Source organism: Tachyglossus aculeatus, chromosome 17 (assembly GCF_015852505.1).
Source record: "Tachyglossus aculeatus isolate mTacAcu1 chromosome 17, mTacAcu1.pri, whole genome shotgun sequence".
Taxonomy (NCBI): domain Eukaryota; kingdom Metazoa; phylum Chordata; class Mammalia; order Monotremata; family Tachyglossidae; genus Tachyglossus; species Tachyglossus aculeatus.
The window spans coordinates 16,714,233-16,729,369 of NC_052082.1; the positions used below are offsets into that span (position 1 = coordinate 16,714,233).

Sequence of the window (15,137 nt, forward strand, 5' to 3'; positions counted from 1 at the left end):
AGTATCTTCTTTTCCTCTGACCATCAAATTTCATGATGGAAGTTGCCTCTCTGCAACTTGGAAATGGATTTTTCACCTCACATGAAAGGCCAGAGGTTGTCATGGAGGCCAACTAATAGCCAATAGCCCCTATCCAGTTTTGTTGAGGGAAAGTGTCCTCCTTAGGAAATGAACGAAGGTTGAAGGAATTTTTGGAAGGGAGAGCAAGTATCCATAAGCCTTGCGGATACCAGTGGAGTGCCAGTGAGATTCTAAATGTCCATTACTGGATTAGACCAATGGACCCTTCAGCTCAGAATCTTCTCCCTCACTCTGAGTATGAGCCCTATGTGTAACAGGGACTGTGTCTGACCAGATTATTTTGCATCTATCTCAGTGTACCAGACACATGATAAACACGTAACAAATACCAGCATGCATATTGTTATTATGTGACTATTGTATCTAATACGAGAAGCGGTTTGGCCTAGTGGGAAAAGTTTGGGCCTCGGAGTCGGGGGACCTGGATTCTAATCCCAGCTCCACCACTTGTCTGCTCTGTGACCTTGGGCAAGGCGCTTCACTTTGCTGTTCCTCAGGTCCCTCATTTGCAAAATGAGGATTGAATATCTGTACTCCCTCCTAAGACTGGAGCCCCATGTGAGACCTGATTATCTTGTTTGTACCCCAGTGTTTAGTACAATGCTTGGTGCACAGTAAGCACTTAACACAAGTAGCGTGATTCTTCTCATATCAGACCTGGCGCTTGGATGATGGGAGGATCAGTGTAACGGTTGCTGCCCTTGAAATTCATCCACATAAGGTTGTGTGTTCCATCTAACATCCCTAAGGTTTCCCTTTAGTAATTATTGATTGCTTCTCTGAATTTTTGCCAACTCCTCTTGAATCTACTGACATTGTCAGCCTGCACAGCTTCTTGTGGTAAATTAATTCCATATGTTTTTCACCTGCTGTGTGAAGAAATGTTTCCTTTTTTGCTTGTTTTGAACCCACCATTCTCAAACTTCAAAGAATGACCCCTGTCTTGGAGTTATGGGATTTGGCGAACCACAACTCTGTCCATACTTTTCATGATATTGTAAACTTCAGTTGTAGCCCCTCTCAGCCTGTGCCTTTCCAGACCAAAGCGTCCTAATACTTTCAGAGTTTCTTCAAAGGGTGACATTCCCATTCCTTGATCGTTATTGTCCTTCTCTCTATCTTCTAACAGCTCTGTTATTATGACATCCCTAGACGGCCAAAACTAAAATTGAGAAGTGGTCCAAGTGTGGACGTGCCCTAACAATACCAGTAATAATAATAATAAAAATTATGGTGTTAATCACTTACTGGATCAAGCACTATAGAAAAGCACTGGGGTAGATTGAAGATAATCAGGTCGGACACAGTCCCTGTCCCACAGGGGGCTCACAGGCTAAATAATAGGGAGAACAGGTATTGACCATGCTTTATATCATTCCCAAACTTATCTCTGTTTAGTGTTCTGTTACACCTTCCTGATGATGTACAGACTTTGCCATTTTGAGGGGTGTGCGAATAAATTCTATCCCTACCCTCCTTCTTTATCTTCATTTTCGCTTAACCCCCCAACTTTCCCTTTTCACCTTAACAGGGATCAGAATTCAAAGACTGGAATCGTTCCATTTCTCTCCATAGGTTTGACCCCCTTAAACAGATTGGTTCCGACAGTCACCAAGCCTTTATGGAAGTCCTTGTAGCTCTCATTCCTCCCCCTCCACCCCAGTTCAGAAATTTCCAGAGAATCCTGGGGAGGAAAAGTGGGGAGAGGAACCTCGCTGAAATCAGTGGGCGTGAGGAAACATGTTTTCTTCTCTCGTGACTTTATTTAGCTGCTGCCACTCTCTCATCACCTTTGGATTTATTTAGGAAAAGAATTCATTTTGCAGAATTTTAGTAGATCATTTTTTAAAAGCAATGCAGATTTAGAGTGAATTTACCAATTTTCAAAACAGAAACTTGGAAGCTTTCCCCTTCTCTCTCACAAAATCAGTCATGCCCCCATTTCTTGTAAATTTCATAGGGTTGTAGCCAGTGTAGTTGTCTGCAGCCCACAATCCCTCTGAATGCTTTCAAATGCCTCCATTTCTGCCAGAACACCCATCTCGCTACTTGTTTTGGCTGGGCCGTCCTTCAGGAATTAGGGAATGTCCAGTTGAAGATATTGAAATATTCAGACTTTCAAAATGTCCTACTATCCTTAAGGGAAGAGTGAGCTAGTTCTCTAAAACCGTATTCAATTCAACACCAACAACTTGCCCCACATTTCCCCTATGGGCCCCTTAAGTCTCTGATGACAGAGGAATGTAGGAAGAAAAAGAAAAAAATATGTAGTTTTATTTAATTTTTATGATATTTAAATGCTCTGTGTCAAACACTGTTCTGAGCACTGGAGTAGATAAAAGTTAATTAGATTTGGACACAGTCCCTGCCCCTCATGGAGCTAACAGTCTAGGTGGGAGAACAGGGGAACTGAGGCACGGAGAAGTGGCTTGCCCAAAATCACACATCAAGCAGAGCGGGAATTAGAACCCAAGTCTTCTGACTCTCCTGCTCCGTGTTGTTTCCACCAGGCCGTGCCGCATCTCTATCAGAACTATTCTGCTACCGCATACTCATCTGTTAAAAATGTCAGTATCAGAAAGGTTTTTGATGGTGCCCTGCTGCTGTGTCAGAGGAGCACATGTTTTAGGCACTTTCTTCTAACTGAATTCCAGGCCATTGAGCAGACACAGCAGGGACATTGCCAGGAGCCTGGTGACAGATCTTTGTGATGCACAGCTGGCTCCAACTATGTATCCCACTCAATGACTCTATTAAATATCCAGTCAATGCTTGAAGGTCCATTTCCAGAATGTCTTTCACGGTTCATCTTAACTATTTACAGTGAACGAGTTAGTCATCGACCTAAGGATTTTGAATATGCTGAGCTGTTTTGCTCAGGTGGAAAAGGTAGAGGCTCCCTAGCTTTTTTTACAGTCTCTGATTATTCTGAGTAATTGATATTTCAGAACAGGTGTTTAGAGCCACGTCCCATTGCAGGTGGTATTGGGTTGACTTGGGATTTTTTTATGTAATTAGAAATGGTATTGCAAATTGACTAATTTGTTCTAAAGAAGGTCATGAAATGAGAAATGTAGGTTTCTCTTTCCTCCCACAGTCGACTCTGATAATGAAGGAAAGTCATACGTAAATCTTGGTATTACAGTTGCCAAGAAATCTCTGAAAGTATGTTGGGTCAGCACCTTAATCCCTAAAATTGTATTTTTTTATACATTCCTCTACCTTGTCAAGGCCTGTAATTTTAAACCTTCCTAAAGCAGAGAGCAGTGGGGATATCTTTGCTTAAAATATGGGTCATATTGAGAAATATGAGCTATTTTCTAATAATGGATAGAAAAGGTACCACAATTCTAACATTGCAAATTGAAAACAGTGTAGCTACATTTAACACTTTCTCCTTGCATAACTTTAAAAAAAGTTGATTCCTTGGACAATATTAACTCAGCCTACACATCTTCATTTCTAAAACTCCACAATTCTCTTCTCCCTCGGTGTTCTCTATACTGTCCTTTTTTTTGGCAAGAACACAACACATTTCTCAGGTCTGTTGCTCTTGTTTTTACAGTCCTAGGTATAATTCATTCTTAGTATGTAAATTTCAGTGTTTCCTTGGCTATCTCTGCTTCTCATTGTGGTATGTTTAAACATTTAGTACATGTCAAGCACTATTAGTCAGGGAGGACAGATATTGAATCCCCATTTTACAGGTGAGGAAACTGAATCACAGGGAAGTTAAGTGATTTACCCAAGGTCACACAGGCGAGAGGTGGGGTGGGATTAGAATCCAGGTCTTCTCACTCCCAGGCCTGTTCTCTTTTCACTACGCCACTAACTTAAAGATACCTATAAAATCCATAGTGGAATTAAGCTATGTTAGTCATCCTGAAGTGTCACATCTCAAATCTTCAATTGTGTCTAGTGAAAATTCATTGAACAAAGCATAGATCAAAAATCTAAACCTGCCAAATGTCCAGTTCAGCAGGACTATAAAAGAGTGTTGTGGAAAACACAACAGAGAAGCAGCATGGCTCAGTGGAAAGAGCCCGGGCTTTGGAGTCAGAGGTCATGGGTTCAAATCCCGGCTATGCCAATTGCCAGCTGTGTGACTGGGGGCAAGTCACTTAACTTCTCTGGGCCTCAGTTACTTCATCTGTAAAATGGGGATTAAGACTGTGAGCCCCCTGTGGGACAACCTGATCACCGTGTAACCTCCCCAGTGCTTAGAACAGTGCTTTGCACATAGTAAGCGCTTAACAAATGCCATTATTATTATTATTATTATTATTATTATTATTATTCAAACACCTGGCTCCAGGAAACTTCGATGATGTAGAAAGGAACAAACTCAGTGCTTTTAAGTTTCCAATTTGGATGTGGGCAGGAAACATGTCTGCCAACTCTGTTATATTGTACTCTCCCAAGCGCTTAGTACAGAGCTTTGCATACAATAAATACCATTGATCAATCAATCAATCGCTCGTATTTATTGAGCACTTACTGTGTGCAGAGCACTGTACTAAGCGCTTGGGAAGTACAAGTTGGCAACATATAGAGACAGTCCCTACCCAACAGTGGGCTCACAGTCGAAAAGGGGGAGACAGAGAACAAAACCAAACATACAACAAAATAAAATAAATAGAATAGATATGTATATAAATAGAATAGATATGTAGTGTGTATGTGTGTATATACATGTATACATATGTACATATGTATATATATATATCTGTGTGTGTGTGTATTCACACACACACACAATCTAAACTGCTTTCAGGTAAAAAGCAGCTCTCCCTGATCTGCTTCCTGAACTTTGCGGACAGTGGTAGTGTTTTGCAAAGTGCCTACAGACCCTCAGTGTGCTCCTGATCAGATTTCATAGTGCAGCAGTTGATGGTGCAAGACTTTCTACGTATATCAGCATCTAGTCGTGTTTTGGTTTTGTTTATTCCCAGAAATTTATTTTGGAAAATGCTGGATGTTCTTCTCTTTTCTTTTTCTTCTTTTTTTTCAATTATAGGAACAATCGGCTTCTTCGCGTGTTTTTGGTTTGTGACCAAAATATACAGTGTCGTGAAAGTTGACTGAAGAAACCCATGAACCCAGGTTTAAAGTTTAAACCTTAATGAAAAACTGTTCATGCGAATATCTGGTTTTATCGGAAGTATTGATCCTAATGTTGCTTGATACTAAATGAACCTCTTCCCAGGCCACCTACCCCCCCACAAAATATGTTTTCCACTAAAGCATTTCTGTTGTAATTTGATTTCAAGTATGTTTTCAGTTCATGAAGAACAAATATTGTGCGCAAATGTAAATATAATATTTACAGTACTTCTATTGGCCAAATAGAAGAGGCTGAGTTAAACAACATAATACTTCTGAATAAAGTACAGTTAATTGTAAATAGGATTTTCTAGGCTCGGTAGGCGGGAAGAATTATTTTTATTTGAAGGAAATAACTTTTTATCATGGTAATTTTGAAGAATGACTCCAATGATGTGCTTTGTTTGGGATGTGACATTTTTTATCTCGTACTGGTTGTAACTGTTCATAAATATTCCTATTTCTCTGCATTGACTTCATTATTCCCATGGTATTGGCCTTTTAAACTGTGTGCCTCTGAGTCTTTGAATTTATAAATTTATTACCTAAATAAATATTGTAAAAATGTCTTTAGTGCATCATTATCTGTTATAAATACATTCATTGAAGTTCTGTACATTCAAGTCTGTATACCAAGGATGTTGAAAACGATTTACAGCATTTTGTTGGCATCTACTGTATTTTGTTAGTGTAACACTTAGGTTCAGATCACCTGGGCTACCCAGATTCTAACTTAACTACTCTTGCTTGATGGTGAAATCATAAAGATAATGATAATTATGGTATTTGTTAAGGGTTTACTATGTGTGAGGCACCAGGAATTCTCCCAAGGTACTAATGTAATTCTTTTTGGTCTATATTTTGACTTAAAGGTCTCAGTACATGGAAGTGGCGATTAAGTTGAGTGGTGCATTAGGCTTCAAAATAATGGTGGGTAGCATCTCTTTTACACCTTTGACTGCATCTTTTCTTTCTGAGGATATTTCACCTGGAGTGTTAGTTCTGTTTCCTACATGCTAAGAGATTGAAAGATCTGTTGATATTCCATTGAGAAATTGAAGTTGCTCTAGTTCATTCTACTCAAAAGACTACTTGGGTTCTTTAAGGTTCTCTTCATTAAACGTACATCCTTAATTACTAATTGCTGCTTAGATGACAGTAATGGGTTCCTCTGTACGATATCACGTTATGCTTTTCTAAAGTGGTGACCTTGGACTTGAATAGGAAACCAATAAATGCATCATTGAGTAAGCAATTTGTCATTTTTAACCTCTTACTACAGAGGATTTAAAATGAAGGGAACAGTCTCCTATAAATGAAGTATTTAAGGCAGGCATGGAAGTCCATCTTTTCTTCATAAGCCTTATTCTGATGTAAAGAATACTTGTAAAGAATACTTCGTAGAGCGCCAGTTTTACAGAATATCTGTTAAAATACTGTTGAGGAAGAGTGTAACCTAAATCGAATCGAGGACTCCTGGACTCCTCGTGGGCAGGGAATGTGTCTGTTTATTGTTGTGTTGTACTATCCCAAATGCTTAGTACAGTGCTCTGCACACAGTAAGTGCTCTATAAATACGACTGATCTATTTAGAGGTTGAGCTGGGCAGACAAGGCAGGTATAGCCACATACTATTAGGCTCTCTACTGAGCCTGTATCAAGACTCCTGCCATTGGCCTAGAATAATGGTATTTGCTAAGTGCTTACTATGTGCCAAGCACTGTTCTAAGTACTAGATCTATCTGACATATGTAAGGCATCCCCACAGGGTGGGCACAGGGCTCCTAACACCCTCAGCAAGAACTGTCAATCATCAGACCCCGGCACCTAAAAGGAGGTACAAACAAGGATACAAATCTCACAGCTAAATTACCCTGGCTGCACCACTTTAGGCATGTGCTCAGTTGCGACTAAAAATGAATCAGTAGCAAGCTTCCTTATCAACCAGTCAATGGTATTTGAGTGCTTACTGTGTACTGAACACTGTACTAAGTGCTTGGGAAAGTACAATATAACAGAGTTGGTAGGCATGATCCCTGCCTGCAAGAAGCTTTCATTTTACAGTAGGAGACAAATGTAGATGTATCTATCTCTGCATACAGTAAGTGCCCAGTAAGAATGATTGAATGAATATCTACGTTATAATATAAATTATGTTTATATGATGTATAAATTATATAAATGAATGTCTATGTTTTATATATATGTATATATATATATGTCTCACCATCTAGCTAGACTCTTAAGTTCCTTGTGGGCAGGGAACGTATCTGTCAACTCCATTATATCTTACTCTCCCAAGCACTTAGTCTAATATTTTGCACGCAATAAGTCCTCAATAAATACCATTGATGATGCTGCTGCTGCTAGATTAGGGAAAGGGGAAATAGTGGAATATAAGAGCATTGATTTAATTGTGGGACAGGGGTGTGTATCAAAATACTTGAGGGGTACACAGCCAAGTTCATGTCATTAAAAGTTGTTCGCACCATTAAGATTAGGGTTGATTCTCTGATTTTCTTAGAAGGAAAGGGAAGGGCCTAGAATTAAAGAGGGAAAGGAAAGTTTGGGAGCAATACATAGAAAGCCTCAGTTTCCTTTCATCTCCAACCAGAGGATCAAAACATTAAAGCTAAAAGGAGAGCAGGGCCTGAATGTGGCTGAGGTTCACATGGCGAGACAAGAGTATACTAGAAAAGGAAAGGTGGAGTCTTTGGGCTGGAGATTTGGCACCTGGAGTTAGGGATTGTTTATTCGTGATAGGCAGTTGTATTTGGAATTATGTTGGTTGTTTACACAGTATTAGACTAAAGCAAGATCCTCGAGGGCCAGAATTATGTCTACCACCTCTTCTGTACTCTCTCTCCAGACTGGCTCTTTTCCAGTATACCCTGCTGTTCTCCACTCATCAGGACGGCTTTGTGAGCAAAGGTTTTAAGGCTTATGGAGAAGAAGTGTGGTCTAATGGAGAGAGCCTGGGTTTGGAGGACAGAAGGACCTGGGTTCTAATCCCAGCTCTGCCACTTGTCTGCTGCATGATCTTGGGCAAGTCACTTGGCTTTTCTGTGCCTGTTACCTCAACTGTAAAATAGGGATTAAGATTGGGAGCCCCATGTGGTACGTGGACAGTGTCCAGTCTGATTAGCTCGGGTCCATCCCAATGTTCAGTATGTGAAGCAGCATGGCGTAGGGAATAAAGCACGGGCCTGGGAGTTGGAAGGTCATGGGTTCCAATCCCGACTCTGCTACTTGTCTGCTGTGTGACCTTGAGCAAGTCACTTCACTTCTCTGTGCCCCAGTTCCCTCATCTGTAAAATGGGGATTAAGACTGTGAGCCCTAGGTGGGATAGGAACTGTGTCCAACTTGATTTGCTTGTATCCACCCCAGCAATTAGAGCATTGCCTGGCACATCGTAAATGCTTAACAAACACCATAATTATTAATATTATTGTTGTTATTACAGTCCTGGGCAATTAGTAAGCATTTAAAATGTCATTAAAAAATGAAATCATGAGAAATTCCTGCAAAACAGATCTTAAAGCCAATAGAGGCTAGATAAACGGATTTACACTGTGAAATAATCTTGGCCATCATAGAAGAATGTCACTTTGTCAAAGATTACCAGATTTCTCTCACAAGTATTGAATTTCGGAAAGAAGTAACTGTCAACAAAGACAGTTAGAACCGAAAGAGCACGCCGACGGTTAGGACGGAACTTTGAACGATCTAAGACCAACTGCCTTTCTGGGGCAACTTGCCGGTACAGGGCCTCAAAATGTTCCCAGTCTCCTGCTGCACTAACTGGGATTAATGATGTGCCCCCCTAACTGCTCACCGCAGGGGCCAAGGCACAGTAGGAAAAGGGGACAAATTAGTCCCCCTTCTGGGGTGTTGGGAGCAGCCTTCAAGCCTCATCCCTTCAAACCCCGGGACCTGAGATAGGAGGAGAGAGGCGCAAACACGGCAACCCGCCTATGTTTCATCGGGCAACCAGTCGGGTTACGCAGAGCCTAACCTGGGCTCTGCCCGCCAAGGGGATGTTCAGTGACAGCTCTCCTGATACACAAACTTGGGGGTCTTCATTATTCAATTCTAATTGAGTTAAAATAGGAGAACAAACAAAACATTTGCAGTTCTCAATTCTGGTCTCATCAGGTGGCCATCGCTCAACTTCCTCAGTGGCTACTGTTTGTTTCAGTTATTTTAGGTTCACAACTAGGAGGGAATCAAGATGTTTCAGCAACAAATTTGAACTGCCAGATCTTGTGGCTTGACAGAAGCCCAATGCTCCCCTTCCTCTGTGACTGCAGTTTCATCAAGTTATTTATTTCTGCCAATATTGGCTTCTTCAGCCTTAGTTCTGCTGCTTGTTTTTTGTTGTTGTTGTTTTTTTAAATGATATTGGTTAAAGGCTTATTCCTTGTCAGACACTGTTCTAAGCGCTGGGGAAGATACAAGGTAATCAGGTTGGGCACAGTCCAGGTCCCACATAGGATCACAATCTTAATCCCCATTTTACAGGTGAGGGAACTGAGGCCCAGAGAAATTAAAAAACTCGCTCAAGGTCACAAGTGGTGGAGCCAGGATTAGGACCCAGGTCCTTCTAACATAAAAGCCCTTGTGATGTGTAGCTTTGATCTACCTGGATAAGTCTTTGTTGTTCTCCTTTGAAACCCTTGAAAATATTAACACTTCATTCCATTTATTTCACAAATATTTCTGTCAATTAGGATTTCAGAGCTAAACTGAACCCTCCCAACAAATTTAGTAAACATTTTTAGTGGTGTAAATTTGCACCAAAAACCTGAAGTTGAATTCCAGTTATTTCCACGTTGGGTAATGTTGCGTTGAAGCAATGGAGGGGAAAAGGAAAGTCACAGGATGAATTAGGAGTTGAAGTCCGTGGGAGAGGGAACTGTTTGAGGTGGAGGAAGCCATTTCTCTCCATGAACTGGAGGATGGGAAATAGGGACGGGACACTAAGGCTAGCTCAAAAGGAAAGGGGACGAATAAACAACTCCAGAGAGAAGTAAAGGAGCAGAATTCCCTTTGACTTTCTGGTCTGTGGGAAATTTTTATTTAAACCCAGTGATTCACAATCTTAGAAGAATCACTGCAAGCAGTTGCCTCTGGTCCCGATTCTACTGCCGCATGCATCTCCGAAGTGGTAAAGGGAATACTGAAAAAAAAATGGAGAATTTAACACAAATAATCCAGTTCTTTGGTAACTAGTTTGGCACTTTGGGTAGCTGCGTTCACCCATTCAGTCCACCAGGATAGCATGATTGCACACGGAAGCAGCAGCGACCTCAAACTTTCCTTGTTGGAAATCCATATCTTTCTACTCACATAGACCTCCCGTTATGGTGGCATGTATTAAGCCTTACTATTTGCTAGCATAAAACTTACTGTTACAATGAGCGAAGTCATAGCAATGAGTCAGACACTTAACAAATGACACTATAGTGGCCTGAGTTTCCACAGCTCCCCGCTCAATTCCCTCTCATATCCTGAGTTTTGGGTATCTTAGAAAGACATTTCTGGTCTTGAAGGCCCCTTAAACTAATAGCGCACAATCGGAAGTTTGTGACAGAGGTTCTGAGACCTATAATGCAGCATCATTCAAGGAGTTGACAACCTCTTCTCCCATCATCCGCCTCCTTTTTTCCGATACCCGAATCTGGCTTCACCAAGGCCACCAAAACTACCTTCAGTCTTTCAGCCCTGAGGAAATCTCTTAATTCATTGATCCACTTCCTGGATGCTCTGAATGAAATTTAGGTTCAGCAGGGCACCTAACAATCAAATAATGGAAAGTCACTGGCCCAGATAAGTGCAGTGAAGCAGCTGGTAGAGACTTCTCCCCATGCCTGGCTTCCGACACAGGTGGACCAGGAAGGTCCAGGGTATTTTCTGAAGCAGATCTTGTTTCCCTAAGGATGACAGTACTGAAGGGAGGAAGGAATTCCTTCATCATCCCCAACCCAATTAATGAGCTCACTAAATTGTTTAAACTGCCATCCTAGATGCTGGAACGGGTATAGTGACAATTAGCAGACAAAACTACTTCCTCAGGAAGCTCTTGTTACAAACTGGGGATGACCCATAGGAGGAAGAAATAACTGTCGACCAAACAGTGGGGTTTAAAAGAGCACGTCAGCGATTAGTATGGAACTTCGAAAGATTTGAGGCCAGCCGCCTTTCTCGGGCAACTTGCCAATACCGGGCCTCGAAATGTTCCCAGACTCCTCCTGTCTTGTCACAGTGGGTTTAAGGATGAGCTCATCTAAATGCTTTCCCCAGAAAATTAGGAAGATGGGAAGAGGGGGGCATAGTAGAGGCATGGTGCCACCTTGTCCACCCTTGGAGGAAGCGAGAACGGCAAATGCAGGAGGCTCTGCTTCGTCGGATAATGAGCAGGATCACGCAGAGTGTAATCTGGGCTCGGCCTGGTGGAGGATTGATCAGTGACAACCCCTGTGGTGCACCACCAAAGTTTATCAATAAGAATCTAACGTTGATAAAAGAGATTGCGGTTCTCAATTCTGATTTCATCAGCTGCCTGCAGCTCCGCTTCCTCAGTGGCCGATGTTTCAGTCAAATATTTTCTGACCACAAATCGTGGGGGAATCAGGGTGTCTCAGCAACAGCTTTGGGCTGCTTGATCTTGTGGCACGACAGAAGTCCAGAGCTCCCCTTCCTCTGTGGCTTCAGTTTTATTAAGTTATTTTATTGGGGGTTTCAGCCTGGGCTCTGTACTGGTGTGTCTTCTGCACTCTGTAGCTCTGATGCATCTGGATAAGTCTTTGTCGTTGTCCTTCGAAACCCTCTGAAAAGATCAACGCCTCATTCCATTTATCGCAAAAATGTCTTTCGGGTTTTTGCAGCTAAAATTCTAATGGTGTCAAATTGCACAATCCAATGACGGTAAATTTCAGTCATTTCAATATTGGATATAATTGGATTGAAGCTTTGTGTGACTAAAAGAGGATTTGGAATGGAGGGAGCAAGAGTTTTATGGGGAAGGGATGGGTTCCGAGTGCAGGAAGAGAGACCAGCGAAAGTCAAAACCATGGGGAAAATAGGTGGGACTATATGTGTGGTAGGGTAGGTTGGCTCTAAGTAGCTCTACAGGAAAGGTTTGAACATACAGCTCTGAAATTCACTCCTCCGATGGGTAACTTGGACCCTTTTTTTTTTTGGTCTGGGTTTTTGTCTGTATGAGATTTGTGTTTGTACCCAATTATTCCACATTATCTTTGAAGAGTCACTTAAAGCAATTGGCTCTGAGTCCATATTCTCCTGTTTTCTATAACCCGTTGATCTCAATGATGAGGGATGTCCTGTTCTGCTTGCCTACGGTCAAAGGGACTATTGAAAGTGGTGGAGATTTTGACCCAAGTAATCCAGTTCTTCAGTAACTAGTTTGGCAGTGGGGGAAAATACATTTCACTCTTTCGGTCCACAGTGAAGCACCGATTGAAATACCTTTCCGTTCAACAGCACTTCCTAGTCCCGTGGGGGCTATGAAAAGAACCAGTGACTTAACAAATGCTACTGTAGTGGCCTGAAAGAGTTTCTACAGGCATTAGGAGTTTCTGGTTCAGTATATGGCAAGGTCTCCTATGTAATGAAGTGAAAACATTTTCATGCTCTTCAGTTTTACAGTAGAGTGTCGCACAAACACTGTCAACGTTGCAACCAGAGTGAAGGGTCTGTTCTAAGTTACCTCGGCGGCGGCTTTGTCAGGGTCAATGTGCAAATCAGGAACTTTAGAGAGGGAAACCATATTTAGTGGAAAATGATGGCCTTGTAGGTGTTTTTTTTAGCACGTTGAGGTGAAAGAAAAGACATCTTTAGAAGTGTAATCTTTCTCAGGAGCAGCTGTGATTTTAATATAACAAGGCATAATGAAGCCATCAGCAATAAATATGTGCTGAAGGGGAGTGACATCTCAGTAGTTTTTGTGAGGTATCTACTGATTCTTTGCTTTTAGGTTCCTCTGTCCTGAAGTAGACAGCACAGTTGGGTCCTTGTGTAAAGGGGACTAGGAAAAGGAACTAATAGGGGAGCGGAGGAAACTGACAATGGAAATGACCCAAGGCTGGGGGCTGAGGGAGCAGAATTGGTGGAGGCCCTGTGTTCAGGGTCAATGGGCCTGATTAATAAGTCCATATGAGAGTTCCTTGTTCCTACTTGCTCTAAAGAATGAATCTGTGTGGAATCTTCCGTCCAGATCTCACATCTTCAAGCTCTTTAGAGTCTACAATCGGGTCTGCTACATGAATGCAGTTGGTGTTGTAATAAAAGACAAAAAGTTCTGTTCTCTTTGCTTTGCTTTTCTCCCTGAAGTACACACACCCCACTTCTCCCTGAAATCCCTACATGAAGAGGTTTGGCTGTAGTTGGTAAGATGGCCACTGGAAGAAATGAAATCCACGTCCACCCAGGCTTATTGGACTGTAACAAACACTGCTTCAGGGGGCCCTCTTACTTGTGGGGAGTCTCCACAGGAAATGAAACCAATGCCTTTTTTATCCTTCATATTCTTATTCCTTTTCTTTTTAATTCTGGCGATGCATGTTGGAACCGTTCATGTCTTCACCAAAGAAGTTTATAAAGTCAAAACAGACAAAGCAGGGTGCCACAGCCCCTTCTAAGTTGGTGGATATTTACCTTCAGTGAAATCAATCCCCAAATAGTTCCTGACACGTCTGTCTTTTAATGCTGTTCAAGACACAGAAAAATCCTTTCCTTATTGCATCAAAAGGCAGGTAACGTCATCCATCAGGAGTGCTAAATATGTCAGTGTAGGGGGCAGAAGCTACCTTTTAAAGCTAGTCCTCTCAAATAAATTGTAAATAAGTAGAGCAGCTGAGGAGGTCCGTGAGACCACCCCTATTTTCCCCCTCACTCCCTATTCCCTCTAAGGCTGGTCAGTAGTGGGGAGGGAAGGGCAGTAGGGGAACCATGTTGCCCCTGGGCAGATGGGAGATGGGTGGGGTGGGTGGGCTGCTGGCCGGGAAAGAGAAAGATTAGGGGGAATGGGAATGGGGAAGGAGGAGAGAAGGCTTGGAAGAACTTGTGTGATAATCGCTTTCCCTCATGGTCTCCTCGTTTATCAATCTATCCATCAGATTTATTGAACAGTCACTGTGCACGGAGCACTGTACTAAGCATATGGGAGAATATAACACAACAGAGTCGCTGAACACATTCCCTGCTCAATTAGCTTCAGTCTAGAGCAGGAGATAGACATTAATTATAGGCATATCATCCTAAGACCCTAACTTCTCTCCTAACCAACAAGTTACATGCATGGGTAATAGTTCACTGCCGGTAGTGTAGCTCTGAAAATGGACAGTTCTCTTTCTCTCATTCTTTATCCTGCAAACTGGAATGAGATCTCCAACTAGATGAAATTTTCAATGAGAGAAATTACTTTGGTGATTCAATTTCTGAGACAAAATTATCTGGTGACCACTCTTGATCACCCTTCTGGTACAGCGTTCAGACCTAAGAGTCTTTCTAAAGCTCCATCAGGTCAAACATCATTATTTGAAAACAAGATATACTCGGTTTTATCTGTTCCTGTCTGTCCATTTTGGGAAGAACATGCTGGGGAGCATCTCTCTGTACCTCAGGGAAAATGGTGGAAAGATAGAGGACAAGGGATAGCGGCCATCATATTGTCTCAGGGTTTGGAGGCATGGAGACCGGTAAGGAAAGTGATGGGGCAGTCTGGTCAGGGGGTGAGAAGTGTTTGGATCAGAGTAGTGGCCAAGCATGAAGAGGAAGGAAAGGAACTCAAAAATATCACTGCTCTCCTCCAGCCATCATCCCGGCTCACTTCTCCCTCATCCCCCTTGGCCACAGCCCCTTACTCCAAGCCCACTCCTCCTGGAGAAGGAGAGGATGTTGCTCTGTAGAGGACCTGCTTAAAATGGGCTCA

At 42.1% G+C, this 15,137-nt stretch overlaps 1 protein-coding gene across 1 annotated transcript in view; it reads left to right on the forward strand.

Annotated features, from left to right (window-relative positions):
- Window positions 1-5,753, forward strand: part of TM9SF2 (transmembrane 9 superfamily member 2) — a 35,705-nt gene extending 29,952 nt beyond the window's left edge. The window contains exon 17 of the mRNA XM_038759043.1: window positions 5,099-5,753. Within this exon, the coding sequence (XP_038614971.1) occupies window positions 5,099-5,166 (68 nt within the window). The 3' untranslated portion in view covers window positions 5,167-5,753. The remainder of the gene's footprint in view (window positions 1-5,098) is intronic.
- Window positions 5,754-15,137: the final 9,384 nt, after the last annotated feature.